The 22,550-nt window shown below is 42.0% G+C and overlaps 1 protein-coding gene across 1 annotated transcript in view; it reads left to right on the forward strand.

Annotated features, from left to right (window-relative positions):
* The first annotated feature begins 5,699 nt into the window (after window positions 1–5,699).
* Window positions 5,700–22,550, forward strand: part of dyrk4 (dual-specificity tyrosine-(Y)-phosphorylation regulated kinase 4) — an 80,274-nt gene continuing 63,423 nt past the window's right edge. The window contains 2 exon segments of the mRNA XM_072562077.1: window positions 5,700–5,844; window positions 7,802–7,965. Of these exon segments, the coding sequence (XP_072418178.1) occupies window positions 5,700–5,844; window positions 7,802–7,965 (309 nt within the window).

Consider the following 22,550-nt stretch of genomic DNA (forward strand, 5'->3'; position numbering starts at 1 on the left):
TAATAGGATAACTGTGAATTCGATTAATTCAATTTGTTCTTTGTAATGTTAAGACATGTAATGTATATAACTATGAGCAACATGGAAAAATTGTACAAGTACCAGAGATTTATTTACATGAATAAAGTATATTTTGAAATAAAAAAAAGTGACCTTGGAGTGCAGGCTGCCTAAGAAGAACAGGGGGCCCACCCAGTCATTTGGGCTCTGCTGACGCCTGAGCAGAAGAGCTGGATAGTAAATGTACAGACTTGTATATAGGAAAAATAAATTTTGATGTCTGTATGTAAAGAAATGTAATGTGTGCACAAGAATGGCATGACCAATTATAAAGAGATACAAATAATTTTATGAATAAAGTATATTTTTGAAATTTACAAAAATGACTTTGGAGTGCAGGTTCATAGCTCCTTGAAATTAGTATCGCAGGTAGATAGGATAGTAGAGAATGTGTTTGGTATGCTTTGCTTATTGGTCAGGGTATTCAGTACAGGAATTGGGAGGTCATGTTACCCCGTACAGGACATTGGTTAAGCCATTTTTGGAATATTGCATGCAGTTCTGGTCTCCTTCCTATTGGAAGGATGTTGTGAAATTTGCAAGGGTTCAGAAAAGACTTACAAGGATGTTGCCAGGGTTGGAGGATTTGAGCTATAGGGAGAGGCTGAAAAGGCTGGGGCTGTTTTCCCTGGAGCGTCAGAAGCTGAGGGGTGACCTTATAAAGGTTTATAAAATCATGAGGGCCATGAATAGGATAAGTAGACAAAGAGGGGGAGTTCAGAACTGGAGGGCATAGGTTGAGGGTGAGAGGAGAAAGATATAAAAGAGATCTAAGGGGCAACGTTTTCACGCAAAAGGTGGTGTGTGTGTGGAATGGTCTGCCCGAGGAAGTGGTGGAGGCTAATACAATGCATTATTTAAAAGTGGGTATATGAATAGGAAGGGTTTGGATGGATATGCGCTGGGTGTTGACAGGTGGGACTAAATTGGGTCGGGATATCTGGTTGGCATGGATGTGTTGGACTGATGGGTCTGTTTCCGTGCTATACATCTCGATGACTCTAATTATTCCTTTCTGAAATCTCTCCCATAATTTAAAATCATAGCACTTGCCTGCTCAGAATTTATCTCATTGTTGGTGTGTGAAATAGTTTGTAATTTAATCCGTGACTCTAGCAAGAAGGTTGATTAAGTGGATTGACTATATGATGAATTATAGGTTTCATATATCTTCTTATTAGAGATATAGCTCTACTGTTGGGCCCCTGCCAAGCATACTTTCGTCAACACTCTGAGACGACACCAACATGACAATATCTTTTCTCAAATATCCTTTGTCAAATGGGTATGCACTGTATCAAGTAACAAAAAAAACTATTCAAATTATGAAGTGTTTTGTGAAAGAATGTCATTTATAAAACCAAATAGCCTAATAATTAACTTCAGTTTAAATATATTTAAACTGTAAAGTATCATCAGTCTTTCCAGTAAATGTAATTATTGAGTTTACAAGTTGAATCGATGTTTAAGCTATGATTTTCTGTTTAAATATTGTAAAAAGTAGAGAGTTAGTTGATTCTAATATCCCATTACTTTAACAATGGGTTGAAACTCTGATTGCACATGAATCTATTGGACTGTTAGTTGGTCTTTCATTGTAAAATGAAGCCAACTAGTTAATGTCATTCACTAGTGTTTCTAATGCATAACCCAGAAATGACTTGGAGCTGACACCAGCAACTCTTAAAGGATGTTTGACCTTGTCAATAAAGCTAACCTACTGCTGACAATCCAAAACTTGCTCCACCAATGGAATGAAGATGTGCATCTTTTTAAGATTGCAGCTTTGGAGAACAGCTCCAAGTAAGGATGCTGCTATTTTCATTGTAAGAGGACCTTTCCATTGTCAGAATGCCAGACCAATCTGGACAGAGGTCACAGGAAGGACAAATGCATTTGATGTGAACTCCAATTGTTGGGAGAATAAAGAAAGTATTTATTGATCTCTAAAGGATTGCCAAGGTAAGTGTGCATGCCCTTTGTGGCTTTTACAAATTGCCTTAGCTCTAAGCAACACTACAGAGAAAAAAAAGTATAATTATGAGGTAAGTGTTCACCTGTTTTCTAAGCACACTGGCATCCTTTGTTTTTGGAGGATACTCTATTGCTACCACGCTCATATGTTATGGACCAGACCAGAACCCCTCAAAATATATTAAGGAGGTAGCCTAGACCCAAATTGGAATAGCTTAACTCTATTGAAAAACTTAACAGAATAATAGATACAGTAACTATTATTAATTAACTGTTCCAATATAGTAACATCCCATAAACACATCCTTGGCAAAAAGGCAAATTCAAAAAACAGATGTGTCACATGTAGTTTTTATAGTAGAGAAACCCCAGCTTTTGGCTGTGTCTAAGGGATGGATAAAAAATAGTTTCCTCCTCTTCAAGACCCCAACAGCAACTGCTGCTGAAAACTAAAAACTAAAAATCCCTGTTTCTGGTGGAGTTCAACCACACTCATTCAGGATGCTTCTATTGTTCCACCTTTTGTAAAAAAAATCCAAGACTTCAAAAGATGTTTGTCTTCTCAAAGACTGCTCGGAACCTGTCCCCAAATCTCTCTCTTGAAAATAAACCAGGACAAAACACCTCTTAAAGCCATAGTATTGTCACAAATACAATTATACTTTCCCTTTATACTGTACAAGCTATGAACATCAATTATACGCCACAATGTAGCTGAATCTATGTGTATGAACTCATTGGATCTGGTTGATGGACTCAGCATTTGACTGTTTCTCAGTTTCTTCATTCTGTCATATGTCCCTCTGCTAAAATTAGGGGCTATCTTTTACAACATATATGAGGAGTGTTTTTTCTCTGTGACGCTTTGGAACTCTGCCTCAGAAGGTGGCAGGGGTAGAGGGTCATTGAATATTTTGAAGGCAGATAGATTCTTGTCAGGCAAGGGAACCAAAGTTATCAGGGGGAGATGAGAAATCAAAACAAATTGATCCTGTTCTGTCATTTAAAAGGATTGAGAAGTGCCTGGTCAACTTCTCTTTAATTTGAATGTTTATACAATCATATGAACTGGCATAAAGGACATACACGATTGGCAGTAGGGCATATTGGCATTGGGAGAACATTTGGGACTTCTGAGAGTTTGTGAGGTGATAATAAATGTACAACTTATTTTGAACACCCTAAACTAACTCCACAGAGGCTGCTATCCCATCACCAAGTCATACTCAATACTAATCCAGCACCCTCGGAGACAGCTCTCAGAGTGAATAGGATGTCTGACACACCTTATCTGTCAGCCAAAGGCTGTTAATCTGGTCCAATCAGGGAACTCCTATTCCATGAGGTCCACCTGGTTGACCTTGTTAAATTACTACACATCCAGAACAAATGTGGTAAATATGGGTAATAGACTGTGTTGAACATTCCACAACACAAGGCAAACATTAAGTGCAATCAAGTCAAATCCTATGGATTTCTTAACAACCCCTCCACCACCAAGATACTAATGTCACACCGGGTCATTAATATCTAATTCTGCTTCAGTAATTATAATTCTTCACTTTACTACTCTGGCCTTGAAGTGCCCTCTCGGGAACCACTATGTGATGGACTGCCTTAACAATTATCCCCATTCTGGTCAATTGGCCCTCTTTCGTGGGTTTTTGCTCCCCTACTTTCTGAGCCTATTTTCCAGTAGTCTCACACAGCATAACTCCAGCTTTTCACCAACAGCTAACTTAATCAAACAAATCTTTGGTGTTTTCCCCGAGTTCTAAGCTTGTTCAGTTGCATCAAGCAAAACTAACTTGTGAGATTTTCAAACCTCACTCTCTCAGCTGCACTGAAATGTGCAGGCTTCTTCCAAGCCCCTCACAACTCGCACCAACATAAAACTAGTGACATTCCCTTATTCTCAGCTTCCCAGCTACTTAATTATCTCCAAACCTCTTCCTGGGTCCTGCCAGCACAGATCCACCCAGGTGCTCTTTACCCCTCACTGAATCCCCTACACACATCTGTACAGATCGCCTACTTCCAGAAGTTAACTGCAGCACTCCTAACATGCAATCTACTTTTTTTGTCTCTGCCACGTCCTCATTCACTGCCTGTAACCTGTAAAGTCCTCTTTAGTGGCCAAATCATCTAGAGTGACCTACTGAAAACCTTGCAATAAGCCCCTCTCCTATTGGTTGACAGAATTGAATGTAGGCACCTATCAACTCTTGGGACTGAGTGTGGTGTGCTCAGAATGTTACAATTCACAGATAACTGGTTTTCTCAGTACAATAGGATACAACAGGAAATGGATTTCATCATATTTTACTTTCCAATAAACTGCATCCACCCAAAGATGAACATGAATTCTTATACCAATGAACATACAAGAACCACCAACTGCAGGAATATTCTCTGCTCTCAAAGATTTTAAAATAGATTGTCATGTTTGTAACTTACACAAATGTTTAGACACTAATTACAACTCTAGTCGGATTCTCAACGTCTGCCACAAATGGTTTATGAATCGTTTATTGTAGGCACCATGAATTAGGGAAAGGGAATGGCAGATGCTGAAACATCAAACAGTGCCTGGTTTCAGCTTGTCAATCTCCAGTGTTAAATGCCCTCACTATGCCTATGATAACTCCTGCGTTAGTGCAGAATTTGCAGTGCACAGGATCTCTTCCTGCTCTTGCAAACTTTTTTAGTTTGTGTGCCAGCTGTCATGTAAGACAAGTGTCAATGCTCTAGCGAATGCTTCACCTCATAAGCTGTAGGTTTCTGAGGTTGCCAGGAAGCTTGACAAAGTACCATCTTGAAGAAGAGCAGAAGTAAAAGGAAGAAGCAGTTGCGAGGGCAGTAGAAAGTTACAGGATATGAATACCAGCAATGTCCATAACATTGAAATGTTCCATCATATTGTTTGTTATTTTTGTTTCTCGTGCAACACAGCAAGGTGTATCCATTACAACTATCTAATTTGATTGAATACTCATCAGACTGGAAGAAAATCTTCTTATTAGTTACTACAAGGGGAGGTAATGGCCTAGAGGTAAAATTGCTAGATTATTCATCAGGAGACTCAGATAATGTTCTGGGGACCTGGGATTTGAATCATGCCATGGCAGATGCTGGAACTTGAATTCAATTAAAATCTGGGATTAGAAGTTTAATGGTGACCATTGTCAATTGTCAGGAAAAACCCATCTGGTTCACTAATGCCTTTAGGGAACGAAACTGCCATTCTTACCTGGTCTGGCCTACATGTGACTCCAGACTGACAGCAAAATAGCTGACTCTCATGTGCAGTGAATGTTGGCCCAGCCAGCCATGCCTGCATCCTGTGAATACATAAGAACCAAACTTGATGTAGTTAATTCAATAATTCTGTTCAGACATGCTATGACATATGTCTGGGAAAGGTGGGACTTGAATCCACATCTTCTGACTTTTTAGCAATTTCTGGCCTGTTAGTGGGCTAAAATTCCTAAATTCAAATTCTACCTGCCCCTGTGCTGTCATAACATTTTAAACGATTAATTTACTTTTTACATTGTGAAACAGAGCAATGGATACACTTTTGTGATCAACAAAGAAAATGCTGATAATGGACCAGCCAATGGGAAAATTTAGAGCAAAATAATATTAATTTCTTTTACCAGGGTATGAATACTGATGGCATTGATTTACAGCAGATAATCCAATGTGGCTCAAAGGAGAGCCAGCCAAAGACCAGCTGTAATATCCATGCAAAGAAATCTGATAAAGGGAGGACCTTTGAAGGTTTCAAGCTGCCAATGACACCTCAAGGTACAATACTTAGCAGCAATATTACAATGTTTGTTCTATCTGCTGCAGGGGAGTGGAGACAGATGAAGAGAGTCTCCTTTTTTTTTATACCTGTGCATAGTTATCATGTGATTAGTTTTCTAAGGCAGAATGCAAGTGCAATTTTGAGCACATTTTCAGACACACAAACTTAATGATAAAAGTTATCATTACAACATAATGAAAAGTGTATTTGCTTTTGATTTGGCTCTGGGTTGATATCACCAATAATGAGCAATCACCAAATGTGACCACATTGTCCACCCATTACCTGTTTGACTTTAAAATTAACCTTCTTGTGTATTTGATGATTGCGAAAAGTTTAGCCATAAAACTAAAACCACCTTATTGTCAAATGAACATTAGTTTTCTCATGGTAATTTCTTGGCATTAATTACTCATCTGACCCTCCACATTGTCCCAAATGTGATGTAACAATGACCCTTAATATAAGTCAGTGATTAGTGGCTGTCTGATTTAGTGACATGGGTTATGACAAGGTTTGAAGCAGAATCAGCAAGAAGTATAATGGTGCCTAACTTGATGTCAGGAGCATCTTACTCCATCTTTTATGTTCTTGAGAAATAGCGCAATGAGTTTCTTGCTAGGCAGTGGTGAGTTGCCAAATTAAGTAGGTATTGTTAATGGCGTGACTCACTTCATTAACGTTCAGCTCTCTATCTGATCAAACACGCCAAACAAGCTAGATGCTGGGAAAATGGAAATCAGCGCAGGTAACTGATGAATACTGCTCACCACTTGCTTCAAAAGACCTTGTTGAACTCTGGGCAGGATCCATATGCACTGACACATGCACTGCACTTCCATGGACATTGGCAACAGATACATGCCAGTGTCTAAAAACCCTCATGCTCCACTTATAGGATTTGTCTGCATTTCAGTGCTGCATTGGCAGTTATCATTGTAATGCAGCAGCAAGGACACAGGGCACTCTGGGACACACACTGAACTCACTGGACCAGACTACATCCCTAGGCTCTTCATTCACTTCCATAGCACTTGCTTTCTCAGAGCCTACCTGGATCCTTGGATCATCTCTGCTGTCTTGCCTTGCCAGTTAGTGCAGACACAAAGGCAGGAAGTGTGGCATGGTGTCAGTAGACCTCAGTCAAGTCAAGAGGGACAGCTTCTGCTCAGGGGATCTTGGCTCTGTAAGTCAAGAACAGCCTCCAATACCAGTTCAGAGGCTTGGACATGCTCAGTTACCTGCTCAGAGCATGGGCATAAAAGGTACTGGACAATTTCAGGATATCCCAGCAGTGACGAGGCATTCCAGGAACATCATCATGGTAAGGTGGGGCTGGAATTGGGTGTGAGCAGTGTGGTAGATCAGAAATAAAGTGAGTCTGGTCAGATATGTAAGAAAATTTGCAGGCCTCATGGCAAGAATCCCTTCAAGAAAATGCTGTGGCAATTTGGACTGAGCCAAAAAGACACCAGATTCACCCACAATATTCGCAGTCTTTTTTTGTTACCTTTTGTACTTGTGAGCTAGATTTTAGCAATTTGTGTGCTTTGGCTTGAAAATCCTTTTGAGTTTCTGCAGGCTCTATTCCGTCACCATTTAGGAAAGAAAAAGGTTTATCGAATGCAATTAGATTCCGCATTTTCTCAGTTTTACCCACCAGGGTAATCTGTTTACATTCTTTTGTAAAGTCTTGCTCCTATCTACTTAATTGCTGTTCTACTTTACTGTCACTTGCAAATTTGGATGTGTAATTCTTCCTTTATCCCTACCTCTGACCACGCAACCAATTATAACCCATGTTCAACATTATCTCCAATTTCTCAGATTCTGATTATTTCTTATGCAGAACCTCATTAAATATTACAGAATAAAAAATGCTTTTGCTTAAATACATTTGGAGGAAAGTGAGTTGGAAAATCTACTGATGTCTTTTTTGCCCTATTTGAATAGAAGCACTGATGCATTTTAAGAATGGATTGACCAATTACGAACACGAAGAAATCCTAAATTTTGAAGAAATCTGGTTTCTCGGTTTGAAAGCCAAAAAATTTGAATGTTCTCCTGAGAAACAACACAACATTTGCTTTGATGATAAACATGGTTCTTACGTTAAGGTAATAATACATATTTGGATTTGACTAACTTAAACAATTAGTATGGTATGGATTTGACTAACTAAAACAATTGCTCTTTTTTATTGATATTTCTTGCCGTTTTCAGACAAGTGGCTGAGATTGTAGGTTCAGCACTTAAACCCCCTCTACTCAAAATAGAAGTGTTTATGTTTTGCATGCTTCTGTCAGATCTCTCATACACAGAACGCATCTTATGGATGTTAGCTTCGTTTCTTAGCACATATTCACTTGCACTACTTCTCTATTAGTTGCAGGATTAGTGCTCAGCTATAGGCAGCCAGCATCTGTGAATTATATATCTTTTAGTGCAGAAGAAGAGACAGGCATATTGCCATGGTGGGGAGCACTGAACAGTTAAGGGTGTGGGTATATTGCTGTGAAGCACCATGCTATATTAGATTCCCTACAGTGTGGAAACAGGCCCTTCGGCCCAACAAGTCCACACCGACCCTCAGCAGAGTAACCCACCCAGACCCATCTCCCTCTGACTAATGCACCTAACACTATGGGCAATTCAGCATGGCCAATTCACCTGACATACACATCTTTTGGATTGTGGGAGGAAACCGGAGCACCCGGAGGAAACCCACGCAGACATGGGGAGAATGTGCAAACTCCACACAGACAGTTGCCTGAGGCTGGAATTGAACCCGGGTCTCTGGCACTGTGAGGCAGCAGGGCTATCCACTAAGCCACCGTGCCGCCCTTAACGTCATATCACTTACATGGCAAGCACATTGCATGAGAGTCAAGCAAATGACCATGTGTAAAAGTCAAAGGGGAGCAGTCCTTAGTGGAGTGGAGGGGACTAAAGCCAGCCTTGGAGGACTGCCACAGTGAGTAATAAGGCTCATTCTATTCCAGTCCAAGGTTGGCCACAGTCAGTCAGACGCTTGGTCCAATCTGAGTCTGGGGATCTATATCCTTGCAGTCTGGGGATTGACCATAGTCAATCCTGCAGGTCAGGTGCAACCTAGGATTAGGGTTAAATCAGTCAAATTGCTATGGTGACATCAGTTTGGGGAGTGGGCCATTTTTTAATGAAATAAGACAAAGGGACAGATTGAGTATGAAAGAAGTGAAAGGAAGAGCAGTTAGTGGTGAAACAGGAACAGGAGTGGTGGTGAGGTGCCCTGTGTAAGTAAGACCATATAACATAGGAGCTGAATTAGGCCATATATCGAAGTAAGTCTGCTCCTCCATGGCTGACATGTTTCTCAACCCCATTCTCCTGCCTTCTCCCTTTGATCCCCTTATTGATCAAGACCTATCTATCTCTGTCATAATGCAATCAGTGGCTTGGCCTCCACAGTCTTCTGTGACAACGAATTCCACAGATAAATCATCCTCTGGCTGAAGAAATTCCTCCTCATCTCAGTTCTAAAGGCCCATCTCTTCACTCTGAGGCTGTGACCTCGGGTCCTAGTCTCTCCTACAAGAGGAAACATCTTCTCCTTCTCCACTCTATGCAGGCATCTCAGGATACTATAAATTTCAATAAGGTTCACCCCTCATGTTTTTAAACTCCATCAAGTTCACTCCCAGAGTCCTCACTGCTCCTCATGTGACAAGCCCTTTATCCTTGGAATCATTCTTGTAAATGTGCTCTGGACCCTCTCTATCACCAGCACATGCTTCCTTAGATGGGGATAGATCTGCTCACAATTTTCCAACTGTGGTCTAACCAGAACCTTATACAGCCTCAACATTACATCTCTGTTCTTGTATTCTAGACTTCTTGAAATAAATGCTGACATTGCATTTGCGTTCTTGATACCTGAACCTGTATGTTAACCTGAAGGGAATTCTGAACTCAGATTTGTGTGCCCCTCTGTACTTCAGATTTCTGAAGTCTTTACCTGTTTAGAAAATAGACTGTGCCTTTATTCTTTTTACCAAAGTGCATGTTTTCCCAGATTCCATTACATCTGCCACTTCTTTGTCCATTCTGTCAACCTGTCCAAATCTTTCTGCAGCTTCCCCGCTCCCTGAACACTACTTGTCCTCTACTTAACTTGATGTTATCTGCAAACTTTGCAACAATTCGCTTAATTCCTTCATTCAGATTGTTAATGTATGGCATGAATAGTTGTGGTCCCAACACATGTGGAACTCCACTAGTCACTAACTGCCATGCAGAAGATTCAGAGAGTCACTGCGATGTACAGCATGGAAACAGACCCTTTGGTCCAACTCATCCATGCTAACTATATATCCCAACCCAATCTAGTCCCACCTGTCAGCAACCAGCCCATATCCCTCCAAACCCTACCTTTTCACATACCCATCCAGATGCTTTTTAAATGTTGCAATTGTGCTAGCCTCCACCACTTCCTCTGGCAGCTCATTCCATACATGTACCACCTTCTGCGTGAAAAAGTTGCTCCTTACGTCTCTTTTATATCTTTCTCCTCTCACCCTAAACCTAAACCTATGCCCTCTAGTTCTGGACTCCTTACCCCAGGGAAGAGCGTTTGTCTATTTATCTTATCCATGCCCCTCATGATTTTAATAAACCTTTATAAGGTCACCCCTCAGCCTCTAAATCTCCAGGGAAAACAGCCCTGGCTTATTCAGACTCTCTCATTGGTTCAAATCCTCCAACCCTAGCAATATCTTTGTAAATCTTTTCTGAACCCTTTCAAGTTTCACAACATCCTTCTGATAGGAAGGAGACCAGAATTGCACACAATATTCCAAAAGTGGCCTAACCAATGTCCTGTACAGCCACAACATGACAACCCCATTCCTGTACTAAATACTCTGACCAATAAAGGAAAGCATACTAAACGCCTTCTTCACTATCCTATCTACCTGTGACTCCACTTTCAAGGAGCTAAGAACCTGCACTGGTCTCTTTATTTAGCAACACTCGCTAGGACCTTACCATTAAGTGTATAAGTCCTGCTAAGATTTGCTTGCCAAAATACAGCACCTCACATTTATCTAAATTAAACTCCATCTGCCACTTCTCAGCCCATTTGCCCATCTGATCAAGATCCCGTTGTACTCTGAGGTAACTTCTTTGCTGTCCACTAGACCTCTAATTTTGGTGTCATCTGCAAACTAACTAACTATACCTCCTATGTTCATATCCAAATCATTTATATAAATGATGAAAAGTAATGGACTCAGCATCGATCCTTGTAGCATTCCACTGGTCACAGGCCTCCAGTCTGAAAAGCAACCCTCCACCACCACCCTTTGTCTACCATCTTTGAGCTAGTTCTATATTGAAATGGCTAGTTATATCCTGTATTCCATGAGATCTAAACTTACTTCTCAGTCTCCCATGGGGAACCTTGTCGAACACCTACTGAAGTCCATATAGATCATGTCCACTGCTCTGCCCTCATCAATCCTCTTTGTTATTTCTTCAAAATTCAATCAATTCAATCAATCAATTTCCCATGCACAAAGCCATATTGACTATCCCTAATCAGTCCGTGCCTTTCCAAATACATGTACCTCCTGTCCCTCAGCATTCCCTCCAAGAACTTGCCCACCAATGACATCAGGCTCACTGGTCTATAGTACCCTGACTTGTCCTTACCACCCTTCTTAAACAGTGGCACAACATTAGCCAACCTCCAATCTTCCAGCACCTCACCTGTGACTATCGATGATACAAATATCTCAGCAAGAGGCCCAGCAATCGCTTCCCTAGTTTCTCAGAGTTCTAGGGTACACCTAATGTGTTTCAAGACATCCAGCACTTCCTTCTCTGTAATATGGACATTTTTCAAGATGTCGCCATCTATTTCCCTACATTCTATATCTTCCATGTCCTTTTCCACAGTAAACACTGATGCAAAAAACTCGTTTATTATTTCCCCCATCTCCTGCGGCTCCACACAAAGGCCACCTTGCTGATCTTTGAGGGACCCTATTCTCTCCCGAGTTACCCTTTTGTCCTTAATGTATTTGTGAAAACCCTTTTGATTCTTCTTAACTCTATTTGCCAAGCTATCTCATGTCCTCTTTTTGCCCTCCTGATTTCCCTCTTAAGTACACTCCTACTGTCTTTATACTCTAAGGATTCATTGTCTAAAGCTGACACATGCTTCCTTCTTTTTCTTACCAAACCCTCAATTTCTTTAGTCATCCAGCATTCCCTACACCTATAGCCTTTCCTTTCATCCTAACAGAAATATACTGTCTCTGGACTCTCGTCATCTCATTTCTGAAGGGTTCTCATTTTCCAGCTGTCCCTTTGCCTGCGAACATCTGCCCCCAGTCAGCTTTTGAAAGTTCTTGACTAATGCCGTCAAAATTAGCCTTCCTCCCAGTTCAAAAATTCAACTTTTAGATCCGGTCTACCCTTTTCCAAGACTACTCTGAAACTAATAGAATTATAGAACATAGAACATAGAACAGTACAGCACAGAACAGGCCCTTCAGCCCATGATGTTGTGCCGACCATTGATCCTCATGTATGCACCCTCAAATTTCTGTGACCATATGCATGTCCAGCCGTCTCTTAAATGTCCCCGATGACCTTGCTTCCACAACTGCTGCTGACGACGCATTTCATGCTCTCACAACTCTCTGTGTAAAGAACCTGCCTCTGACATCCCCTCTATTCTTTCCTCCAACCAGCTTAAAACTATGACCCCTCGTGTTAGCCAATTCTGCCCTGGGAAATAGTCTCTGGCTATCGACTCTATCCATGCCTCTCATTATCTTGTTTACGTCAATTAGGTCCCCTCTCCTCCTCCTTTTCTCCAGTGAAAACAGTCCGAGCTTAGTCAACCTCTCTTCATAAGATAAGCCCTCCAGTCCAGGCAGCATCCTGGTAAACCTCCTCTGAACCCTGTCCAAAGCATCCACATCTTTCCTATAATAGGGCAACCAGAACTGGACGCAATATTCCAAGTGCGGTCTAACCAAAGTTTTATAGAGCTGCAACAAGACCTCACGACTCTTAAACTCAATCCCCCTGTTAATGAAAGCCAAAACACCATATGCTTTCTTAACAGCCCTGTCCACTTGGGTGGCCATTTTAAGGGATCTATGTACCTGCATACCAAGATCTCTCTGTTCCTCCACACTGCCAAGAATCCTATCCTTAATCCTGTACTCAGCTTTCAAATTCGATCTTCCAAAATGCATCACCTTGCATTTATCCAGGTTGAACTCCATCTGCCACCTCTCAGCCCCCATCTCTGCATCCTGTCAATGTCGCACTGCAGCCTACAACAGCCCTCTATACTGTCAATGACACCTCCAACCTTTGTGTCGTCTGCAAACTTGCTGACCCATCTTTCAATCCCCTCATCCAAGTCATTAATAAAAATTACAAACAGTAGAGGCCCAAGGACAGAGCCCTGTGGAATACCACTCACCACTCACCACTGACTTCCAGGCAGGATATTTTCCTTCTACTACCACTTCTGTTGGCCAGCCAATTCTGTATCCAGACAGCTAAGTTCCCCTGTATCCCATTCCTCCTGACCTTCTGAATGAGCCTACCATGGGGAACCTTATCAAATGCCTTGCTGAAGTCCATATACATCATATCCACAGCTCGACCCTCATCAACCTTTCTAGTCACATCCTCAATAAGAACTCAATAAGGTTTGTGAGGCATGACCTGCCCCTCACAAAGCCATGTTGACTGCATTTAATCAAGCCATGCTCTTCCAGATGGTCATAAATCCTATCCCTCAGAATTTTTTCTAACACCCTGCAGAAGACAGACATGAGACTTACTGGTCTGTAATTGCCGGGGATTTCCCTATTTCCTTTCTTGAAGAGAGGAATTACATTTGCCTCTCTCCAGTCCTCAGGTACGACTCTAGTGGAGAGCGAGGATGCAAAGATCTTCGCAAGTGGCGAAGCAAGCACATTTCTCGTTTCCCAAAGTAGCCGAGGACAAATCTGGTCCGGGCCTGGCGACTTGTCAATCTTAATGTTTGACAAAATTTCCAGCACATCAGCTTCCTCTATCTCTATCCATTCCAGCAAGCACACCTGCTCTTCAAAGGTTTCATTCACTACAAAGTTCGTTTCTTTTGTAAAGACAGAAGCAAAAAACTCATTTAGGGCTTCCCCTACCTCCTCAGACTCCACACACAAGTTCCCTATGCTATCCCTGATCGGCCCTACTCTTTCTTTGACCATTCTCTTACTCTTCACATAAGTGTAAAATGCTTTTGTGTTCTCCCTAATCCGTTCTGCCAAGCCTTTCTCATGCCCCCTCCTGGCTCTCCTCAGACCATTTTTGAGCTCCTTCCTCGCCTGCCCGTATTCCTCCAGAGCTGAGCTTGACCCTAGCTTCCTCCACCTTATGTAATCTACCTTCTTCCTTTTGACGAGACGCTCTACTGCTCTCGTCATCCAAGGTTCCTTTATCTTACCCCTTCTTGCCTGTCTCAGAGGGACATATTTATTCATCACTCGCAACAACTGTTCCTTAAACAGTCTCCACGTGTCTATAGTGCCTTTACCATGGAACAATTGCTCCTAGTCCATGCTTCCTAACTCATGTCTAATCGCATCATAGTTTCCTCTTCCCCAATTAAATATCCTCCCATTTTGCCTAATCCTCTCCTTCTCCATAGCTATGTAGAATGTGAGGCAGTTATGGTCACTATCACCAAAATCTCTCCCACCACAAGATCTGATAACTGCCCCAGCTCGTTTCCGAGCACCAAGTCTAGAATGGCCTCTCCCCTCGTCGGCCTGTCAATGTACTGAGTTTGGAAACCCTCCTGAACACACCTTACAAAAATAGCTCCATTCAAATCTTCTGCTCAAAGGATGTTCCAATCAATATTGAGAAAGTTAAAGTCACCCATTACAACAACCCTACTATGTCCACACTTTTCCAAAATCTGCTGACCTATGCTTTCTTCAATCTCCCTGCTGCTATTGGGGGGCCTGTAGTAAACCCCTAATAAGGTGACTGCTCCCTTGCTGTTCCTAATTTCCACCCATACTGACTCGGTAGGCAGATCTTCCTCGACAGTGAAAGCTTCTATAGCTGTGATACCCTCCTCTTCCCCCACCTATTCTTTTTAAATGCTCATGAATATCCAGCAACCATTCCTGCCCCTGAGAAACTCATGTCTCAGTTATGGCCACAACATCATAGCACCAGGTACTGATCCATGCTCTAAGTTCATCACTTTTATTCCTGATACTCCTTGCGTTAAAGCAAACACACTTTAAGTGATCCCTTGGTTCCTTCCTAGGAAAATCCTTCCCACTAGCTGGTCTACCTCTTGCTATTGCCTCATCTGCATCAACTCTCACCTCTGGTATACAGCTCAGGTTCCCACCCCCCTGCCATATTAGTTTAAGCTCTCTCGAACTACTCGAGCAAACCTTCCACCCAGGACATTGGTCCCCTTTCAGTTCAGGTGCAACCCGTCCTTCTTGTGCAGGTCCCACCTTCCCCAGAAGGCATCCCAATTATCTACATATCTGAAGCCCTCCCTCCTACACCAGCTGCGCAACCACGTGTTAAGCTGCGCCCGCTTCCTGTTCCTTGCCTCGCTATCTCGTAGCACCGGTAGTAAACTAGAGAACACTACTCTGTTCGTCCTGCTTTGCAGCTTCCATCCTAACTCCCTGAAATCACTTTTTATATCCTCGATCCTTTTTCTGGCTATATCATTAGTGCCAATATGTAAAACGATTTCTGGCTGTTCGCCCTCCCCTTTTAGAACCTTATACACCCGATCGGAGACATCCTGGACCCTGGCACCAGTGAGGCAACATACCTTCCGGGAATCCCGATCCTGACCACAAAATCTCCTGTCGATTTCCCTAACTATCGAGTCCCCTACCACGAGTACTTTTCTATTCTGCCCCCTTCCCTTCTTTGCCACAGTGTCAGGCTCAGTGCCAGAGAACTGACTACTATGGCTTTCCTCTGGTATTATGGTCCCTAGCCCATAGCCAAGAGTAGGTCGAGTTTTGCGCCTTCTCTAGTAGGTACGTCCACATATTGAATCAGAAAATGTTCTTGCACACACTTAACAAGTTCCTCTCTATCTAAACTCTTAACACTATGGTAGTCCCAGTCTCTGGGAGACAGTGAGGTCTGTAGATGCTGAAGTTCAGAGTTGAGAGGAGCAGGAAAAATCGACGTTTGGACTGGAGCCCTTAATCAGGAATGAGGCGGGGAACCTCGGGGGTGGAGAGATAAATGGGAGGGGGTGAGGGGGTGGGGCTCAGGCTTAGTTTATGGTTGGAAAGTTAAAATCTTCTACCATAACCACCCTATGATTCTCACAGATAACTGAGATGTCCTTACAATTTGTTTCTCAATTTCCCTCTGACTATTAGGGGATCGATAACACAGTCCCAATAAGATGATTATCCCTATCTTATTTTTCAGTTCAACCCAAATATCATTCTTGGATGTATTTCGGGGAACATCATCCCTCAGTATAGCTGAAATGCTATCCCTTATCAAAAACGCCACTCCCTCTCCTCTCTTGCCTCCCTTTCTGTAGCATTTTTGAACATTAAGCTGCCAGTCCTGTCCATCCCTGAGCCATGTTTCTGTAAAATTGCTATGATATTCCAGTCGCATGTTCCTAACCATGCCTTGAATTCATCTGCCTTCCCTGTTAGGCCTCTTGCATTGAAATAAATGCAGTTTAATTTATCAGTGCTACCTTGTTCTCTGCTTTGTCCCTGCCTGCCCTGACTGTTTGACCTACTTCTTTTATCAACTGTACCAGTCTCAGATTCATCTCTTTCCTCACTATCTCCCTGGGTTCCCTTAATAGTTTAAATCCTCCTGACCAGCTCGAGCAAGTCTCTCTGCCAGTGTATTAGTCCCCTTCCAATTCAGGTGCAATGAATTGTACAGGTCACTTCTACCCCAGAAGTGATTCCAATGATCCAAAAATGTGAATCCTTCTCCCATACTCCAGCTCATTAGCGATGCATTCATCTGCTCTATCCTCCTATTCCTACCCTCACTAGCTCGCGGCACTGGGAGTAATCCAGATATTACTACTCTCGAGGATCTCCTTTTTAAATTCCTACCTAACTCTCTATATTCTCCCTTCAGAATCTCATCTTTTTCCTTTCTTATGTTATTTGTCCCAATGTGTACAATGACCTCCTGCTGGTCCCTCTCCCCTTTGAGAACATTCTGCACCCTCTCTGAGACATCCTTGATCCTGGCACCAGGGAAGCAACACACCATTCTGATTTTTCGCTGCTGGCCAAGAAACTTCTGTCTATGCCTTGAACTAGAGAGTCCCCTAACACAATTGATCTCTTGGAACCTGACGTACCTCTCAATGCATTAGAGCCAGTCTTGATACCAGAAACTTGGCTGTTCGTGATACATTCCTGAGAATCCATCACCCCCTACATTTTCTAAAACAGCATACTTGTTTGAAATGGGGATAACCACAGAAGACTCCTACACTACCTGCCTTTCCTGGAGTTAACCCATCTATGTTACTGTATCTGCAACTTTTCTCCCTTCCTATAACTGTCATCCATCATCCCCTTGGTCATGTAAATTCCTCATTGTCTCTAACTGTCTCTCCACCCGATCCATTCAATATAACAGCATTCATAACCAATGACATTTATTGCAGATATAATCCTCAGTAACATGTAAAATCTCCCTAAACTCCTACATCCGACAAGAAGAGCATATCACTCTACTAAGGGCCATTTTTGCTTTGTCCAATCTGCAGACCCAGAAAATAGCAGTGTATTATTCCTCTACAAAACACTGCACCAGGCTAACTTAATACTTATGGCTTATATTTGAGTTTAATCAAGAGACAAATCTCAATAAAACATATAATCAAGAAAGAACCCACTCTACTCACTACTGCAGACCACTGTCTAAACTTCTGCCAGTTAGCCACTCCTCTACCCTTGCCCTTAACACCATTGGCTCCTGTCTAATTTAGCAGCCTTCTTTGCGGTACCTTGTTAAAGATCTTCTGGAAATCCAAATAGATCACGTTCACTGGTTCTCCATTGTCCAACTTGCTTGTTAGCTCCTCAAAGAATTCTAACAGATTTGTTGGACATGACCTCTCAACCTATTAATCCTTCCTACCCTCTGCTTCCTACTGGTTTGTTCCCCACTTTTGTGGCATGTTGTACCATGGTGTCATGGTTAGTTATCTCATCTATCCTGCAACCCTCAGTCTCATCCAGACAAACTGAAAGAACCTCAAGCTGTGGCTTATGCTCTTCTGCTGTCTGGGTCCCCTTTCCGCCTCATTCACAGTCACACTCTCCTGTCCCTGAACACTGACCAAATCAGCCAATTCAATCCTAAGAAGTGTGACTTCATCCTGATACAAGGAATCCAAGTAACTACCTATCCTGCCCAATGCATTACAGTGTCTGTGGTTCAGCTTTCATCTCATAAAGTCTGATCCCAAAAGCTGCTTGAACTTCAGACATTTGCTGCAGATGTGTTTGCTCTGGGCCAAATTGGTTTCTAGACACTCTCACGTGCTTCAACTGTGACATGTGACCTTTCCTACTAGCCCTATTGTGTTCTAATGAGCTGCTTAATTAACTTAATCAACTTTATACTTAGTCATACCTTTATATATTTTATTAACCTTACCACCAGTTGCTATATTATTTTGAATTTTAGGAATAGAATAAACTTTAATCACTTACCAGCTTCAATTAATCAGCTTCTTCTCCTGTAACATTAATTCTGGGGCTAAAAACATTTAGGCAAAAAGAACAGAAAACTTTTTTCCCTTCCAGTATTTAACTACCTGAATCTCTTAACTCTGGCATTCTTTGGAAGTCATGCTCAAGTTCTAAGTCACACACAATTGGCCAGTTTTATATGATCCTGGCACAAAAATGCTTTTCTGACTCACTTAAAGAGAATCCAGTTTCAGCTCGTTCTTCATTAAGCTGCCATTTCAGTGGAACTCTTGAAATACATCCTGCTTAAAACTGACAACTTAAGTACTTAAACTGTAGTTTCCAGTTTAAAGTCAACTACAAACTACATACTAAATTGGATTTGTTCAAAACTGAACATTTAAACTTTCTTACCCAATAATTGCATGCACTCCATATTTGGTCAAACTGAGATGGCTAGCTGAATTTATATGTTTCTAATACAATAGACTTAACTGGCTTACTTAAAGAATGAAGTAGGTGGCACAGTGGTTAGTACTGTTGCCTCATAGTGTCAGGCCCCTGGGTTCAATTCCAGCCTTGAGTGATTGCCTGTGTGGAATTTGTACATATTGCCCATGTTTATGTGGGTTTCTGTCAAGTGCTCAGTTATTTAACACTTAGACAGTCCAAAGATGTGCAGGTTAGATGGATTGGACATGCTAAATTTCCCTGTGGTGTCCAGGAATCTGCATGCTAGTTGGGTTAACTAAGGTAAATGTGAAGTTAAGGGGTGAGATTCTCTTTGTAGGATTGTTGCAGACTCGGTGAGTTGAATGGCCTCTATCTGCATTGTTGGGATTCTATGATTCTAAAGAGGATGTTGCTTCAGATGGCTAATCAATAAGCAATAATGGGAACTATAGTCCATGAGCCTTAGTGAGATGTGAGTGCTATGGCAGAGTTAGAATGAATGCATGTCCCTGTGGAAAGTGAGGTAACAGATAGAAGATAGTGGCATGTACCCTTGTACAATAGAAAAGATTATTGACCTCCTTTCTGAGCATCCCACTTTACCTGGGGCACAGCACTGGCCCAGCCTGCAATTTAGATACAGGCTGACTTGGTGTGGTGATGTCGTGGCCTCTTGTGGCAGTGCACAGGAAGTAGGACTGCTCTTCTCTCCAAGATGCTGCCCAACAACATCTCCAGATCCTTGCACATAGAGCAGGAATCCTTTCCTCCAGGACATGTCCTTGATTACAGTCAAACATTATATTGTAAGGGGCAATTCCTGGCATATGAAATGATCTACAACTCAGCATTAAATATGGCACCAAAGGTGTGAATGCTGGAACATTTTGGAAGTGATGAACATTTCCCACATAATTATCCAAGAAACACACCCAAGAACCCAGTTGCATAAGTAATTTACAGTGGAAATAGCTGAGAAAAGTCATTCTGAGACATGACTGACTAGGTGTTATGACTCCCACTCAACAAAATGTTTTAATTGAAAATGGGAAAATTCAGCCAATTAAGAAAAGGGGAGAATATAAAGAAGGTAGAAAAAGGAAATTAAAAGAGGCAATTTCAATGTCAGTAAATTAGGAAAAACTGAGGCATGATGGTGTGAACGGCCTCCTCCTGTGGAGTAAATTCCACATGCATTTAATTCCTGGGATTAGGGAGGTTACTGTGGGTCAATGAGTTAGGAATTTGCATGTGGCCCAGATCTTCTGGTTTGTCTTCCCCATTTAACTGCTCTGTCTTCCTTATGCTGAGTGACTCACCCAGTAACGTTTTCTTATCTAAACTATTTCAGAAATTTCTCGTGCTTCTATCTGGGATTGTGAGCATGTGAGAATGAAAGCAATGGCTGAGTTCGTGTCTGCAACCAGTGCCAGATTTAGATCGACGGGTATCCAATCTTCAACTGTTTTGTTGCTTGCTTATTCTGAGGATGTAAAAGATAAAGCAAAACTTATTAGAGGGCTCCTGTCACTGAATAATATTCTCATCTTACTTTGCAGCTTCAGGCAAACATATTTTTCTTTGTCTTTTTCCATAATCAAAGTTTAAATATATTTCTTGGCCATCACAAACCAGTGCTGGGCCAGGTCCTTCAACTCTTCGAGTCTCACAATTTGGGAAGCAGACATTAGTGTCCACTATTATGATTGTCTTTTCTTCCTGGTTAGTTAAGGACTAGATGATTGGAGACTTTGCACCTATGTTTTTTTAAATTGTTCCTGGGATAGTAGCACTGCTGACCAGACATTTATTGCCTGACACTTGCTGCCATTGAAAAGATATTGGTAAGCTCCTTTCTTGAACCATTGCAATTCTGTGGTATGGGTATATCCATAGTGCTGCCTTGGAACACAGTTCCACAGTTTTGACCCTGTGACTGTGAAGAAACAGCAATATAATTCCAAGTCACAACTGTGTTAGGTTTAGACAGGAGCTTAAAAGTGGTGGTATTCCCACTTGTTAACTTTTGTCCTTCTGGTGGTTGAAAGTGCTGTTAAAGAAATCTGGGCATGTTAGAGTCAGAGAGTAATGGAGATGTACAGCATGGAAACAGACCCTTCAATCCAACTCGTCCATGCTGACTAGATATCCCAAGCCAGTCTAGTCCCACACGGCCCATATCCCTCCAAACCCTTCCTATTCATATACCCATCCAGTGCCTCTGCCACTTCCTCTTGCAACTCATTCCATATAAGTACCATCCTCTGCCTGAAAAAGTTGCTCCTTTGTGTCTTTTATCTTTCCCCTCTCACGCTAAACCTATGCCCTCTAGTTCTGAACTCCCTGACACCAGGGAAAAGACTTTGTCTATTTACTGTATCCATGCCCCTCATAATTTTGTAAACCTCTATAAGGTCACCCCTCAGCCTCCGATGCTCCAGGGAAAACAGCCCCAGCCTTTTCAGCCTCTCCCTATAGCTCAAATCCTCCAACCCTGGCAACATTCTTGTAAATCTTTTCTGAACCCTTTCAAGTTTCACAACATCTTTCCGATAGGAAGGAGACCAGAACTGCATGCAATATTCCAACAGTGGCCTAACCAATGTCCTGTACAGCCGCAACATGACCTCCCAACTCCTGTACTCAATACACTGACCAATAAAATAAAGCATACCAAACGCCTTCTTTACTATCCTATCTACCTGTGACTCCACTTTCAAGGAGCTATGAACCTGCACTCCAAGGTCTGTTGTTCAGCAACACTCTCTAGGACCTTACCATTAAGTGTATAAGTCCTGCTAAGATTTGCTTTCCCAAAATGCAGCACCTCGCATTTATCTGAGTTAAACTCCATCTGTCACTTCTCAGCCCATTGGCCCATCTGATCAAGATCATGTTGTAATCACTGTCCACTACACCTCCAATTTTGGTGATATCTGCAAACTTACTAACTGTGCCTCTTATGCTTGCATCCAAATCATTTATGTAAATGACAAATAGTGGAGGACGCAGCGCTGATCCTTGTGGCACTCCACTGGTCACAGGCCTCCATTCTGAAAAACAACCCTCCTTCACCACCCTCTGTCTTCTACCTTTGAGCAAATTCTGTAACCAAATGGCTAGTTCTCTCTTTATTCCATGAGACCTAACCTTGCTAACCAGTCTCCCATGGAGAACCATGTCGAACGCCTTACTGAAGTCCATGTAGATCACATCTTCTGCTCTGCCCTCTTTGTTACTTCTTCAAAAAACTCAATCAAGTTTGTGAGACATGATTTCCCATGCACAAAGCCATTGCTGCAGTATATTTTGATACAGTGCACATATCTGCGTGGTAGAGAAAGTAAATAGTTAAGCTGGTGGATGTACTGCCAGTCTGGAAGATTAACGTGATGTGAATTGTGTTGACATTCTTGAATATTGCTGGAACTACACACAGTCAGACTATTGGAGAGGATTCATTACATTTTTCTTGTGCCTTGTAAATGGTTGGCAGGATTTGGGGA

This window comes from Chiloscyllium punctatum, chromosome 44 (genome assembly GCF_047496795.1).
Source record: "Chiloscyllium punctatum isolate Juve2018m chromosome 44, sChiPun1.3, whole genome shotgun sequence".
NCBI lineage: Eukaryota > Metazoa > Chordata > Chondrichthyes > Orectolobiformes > Hemiscylliidae > Chiloscyllium > Chiloscyllium punctatum.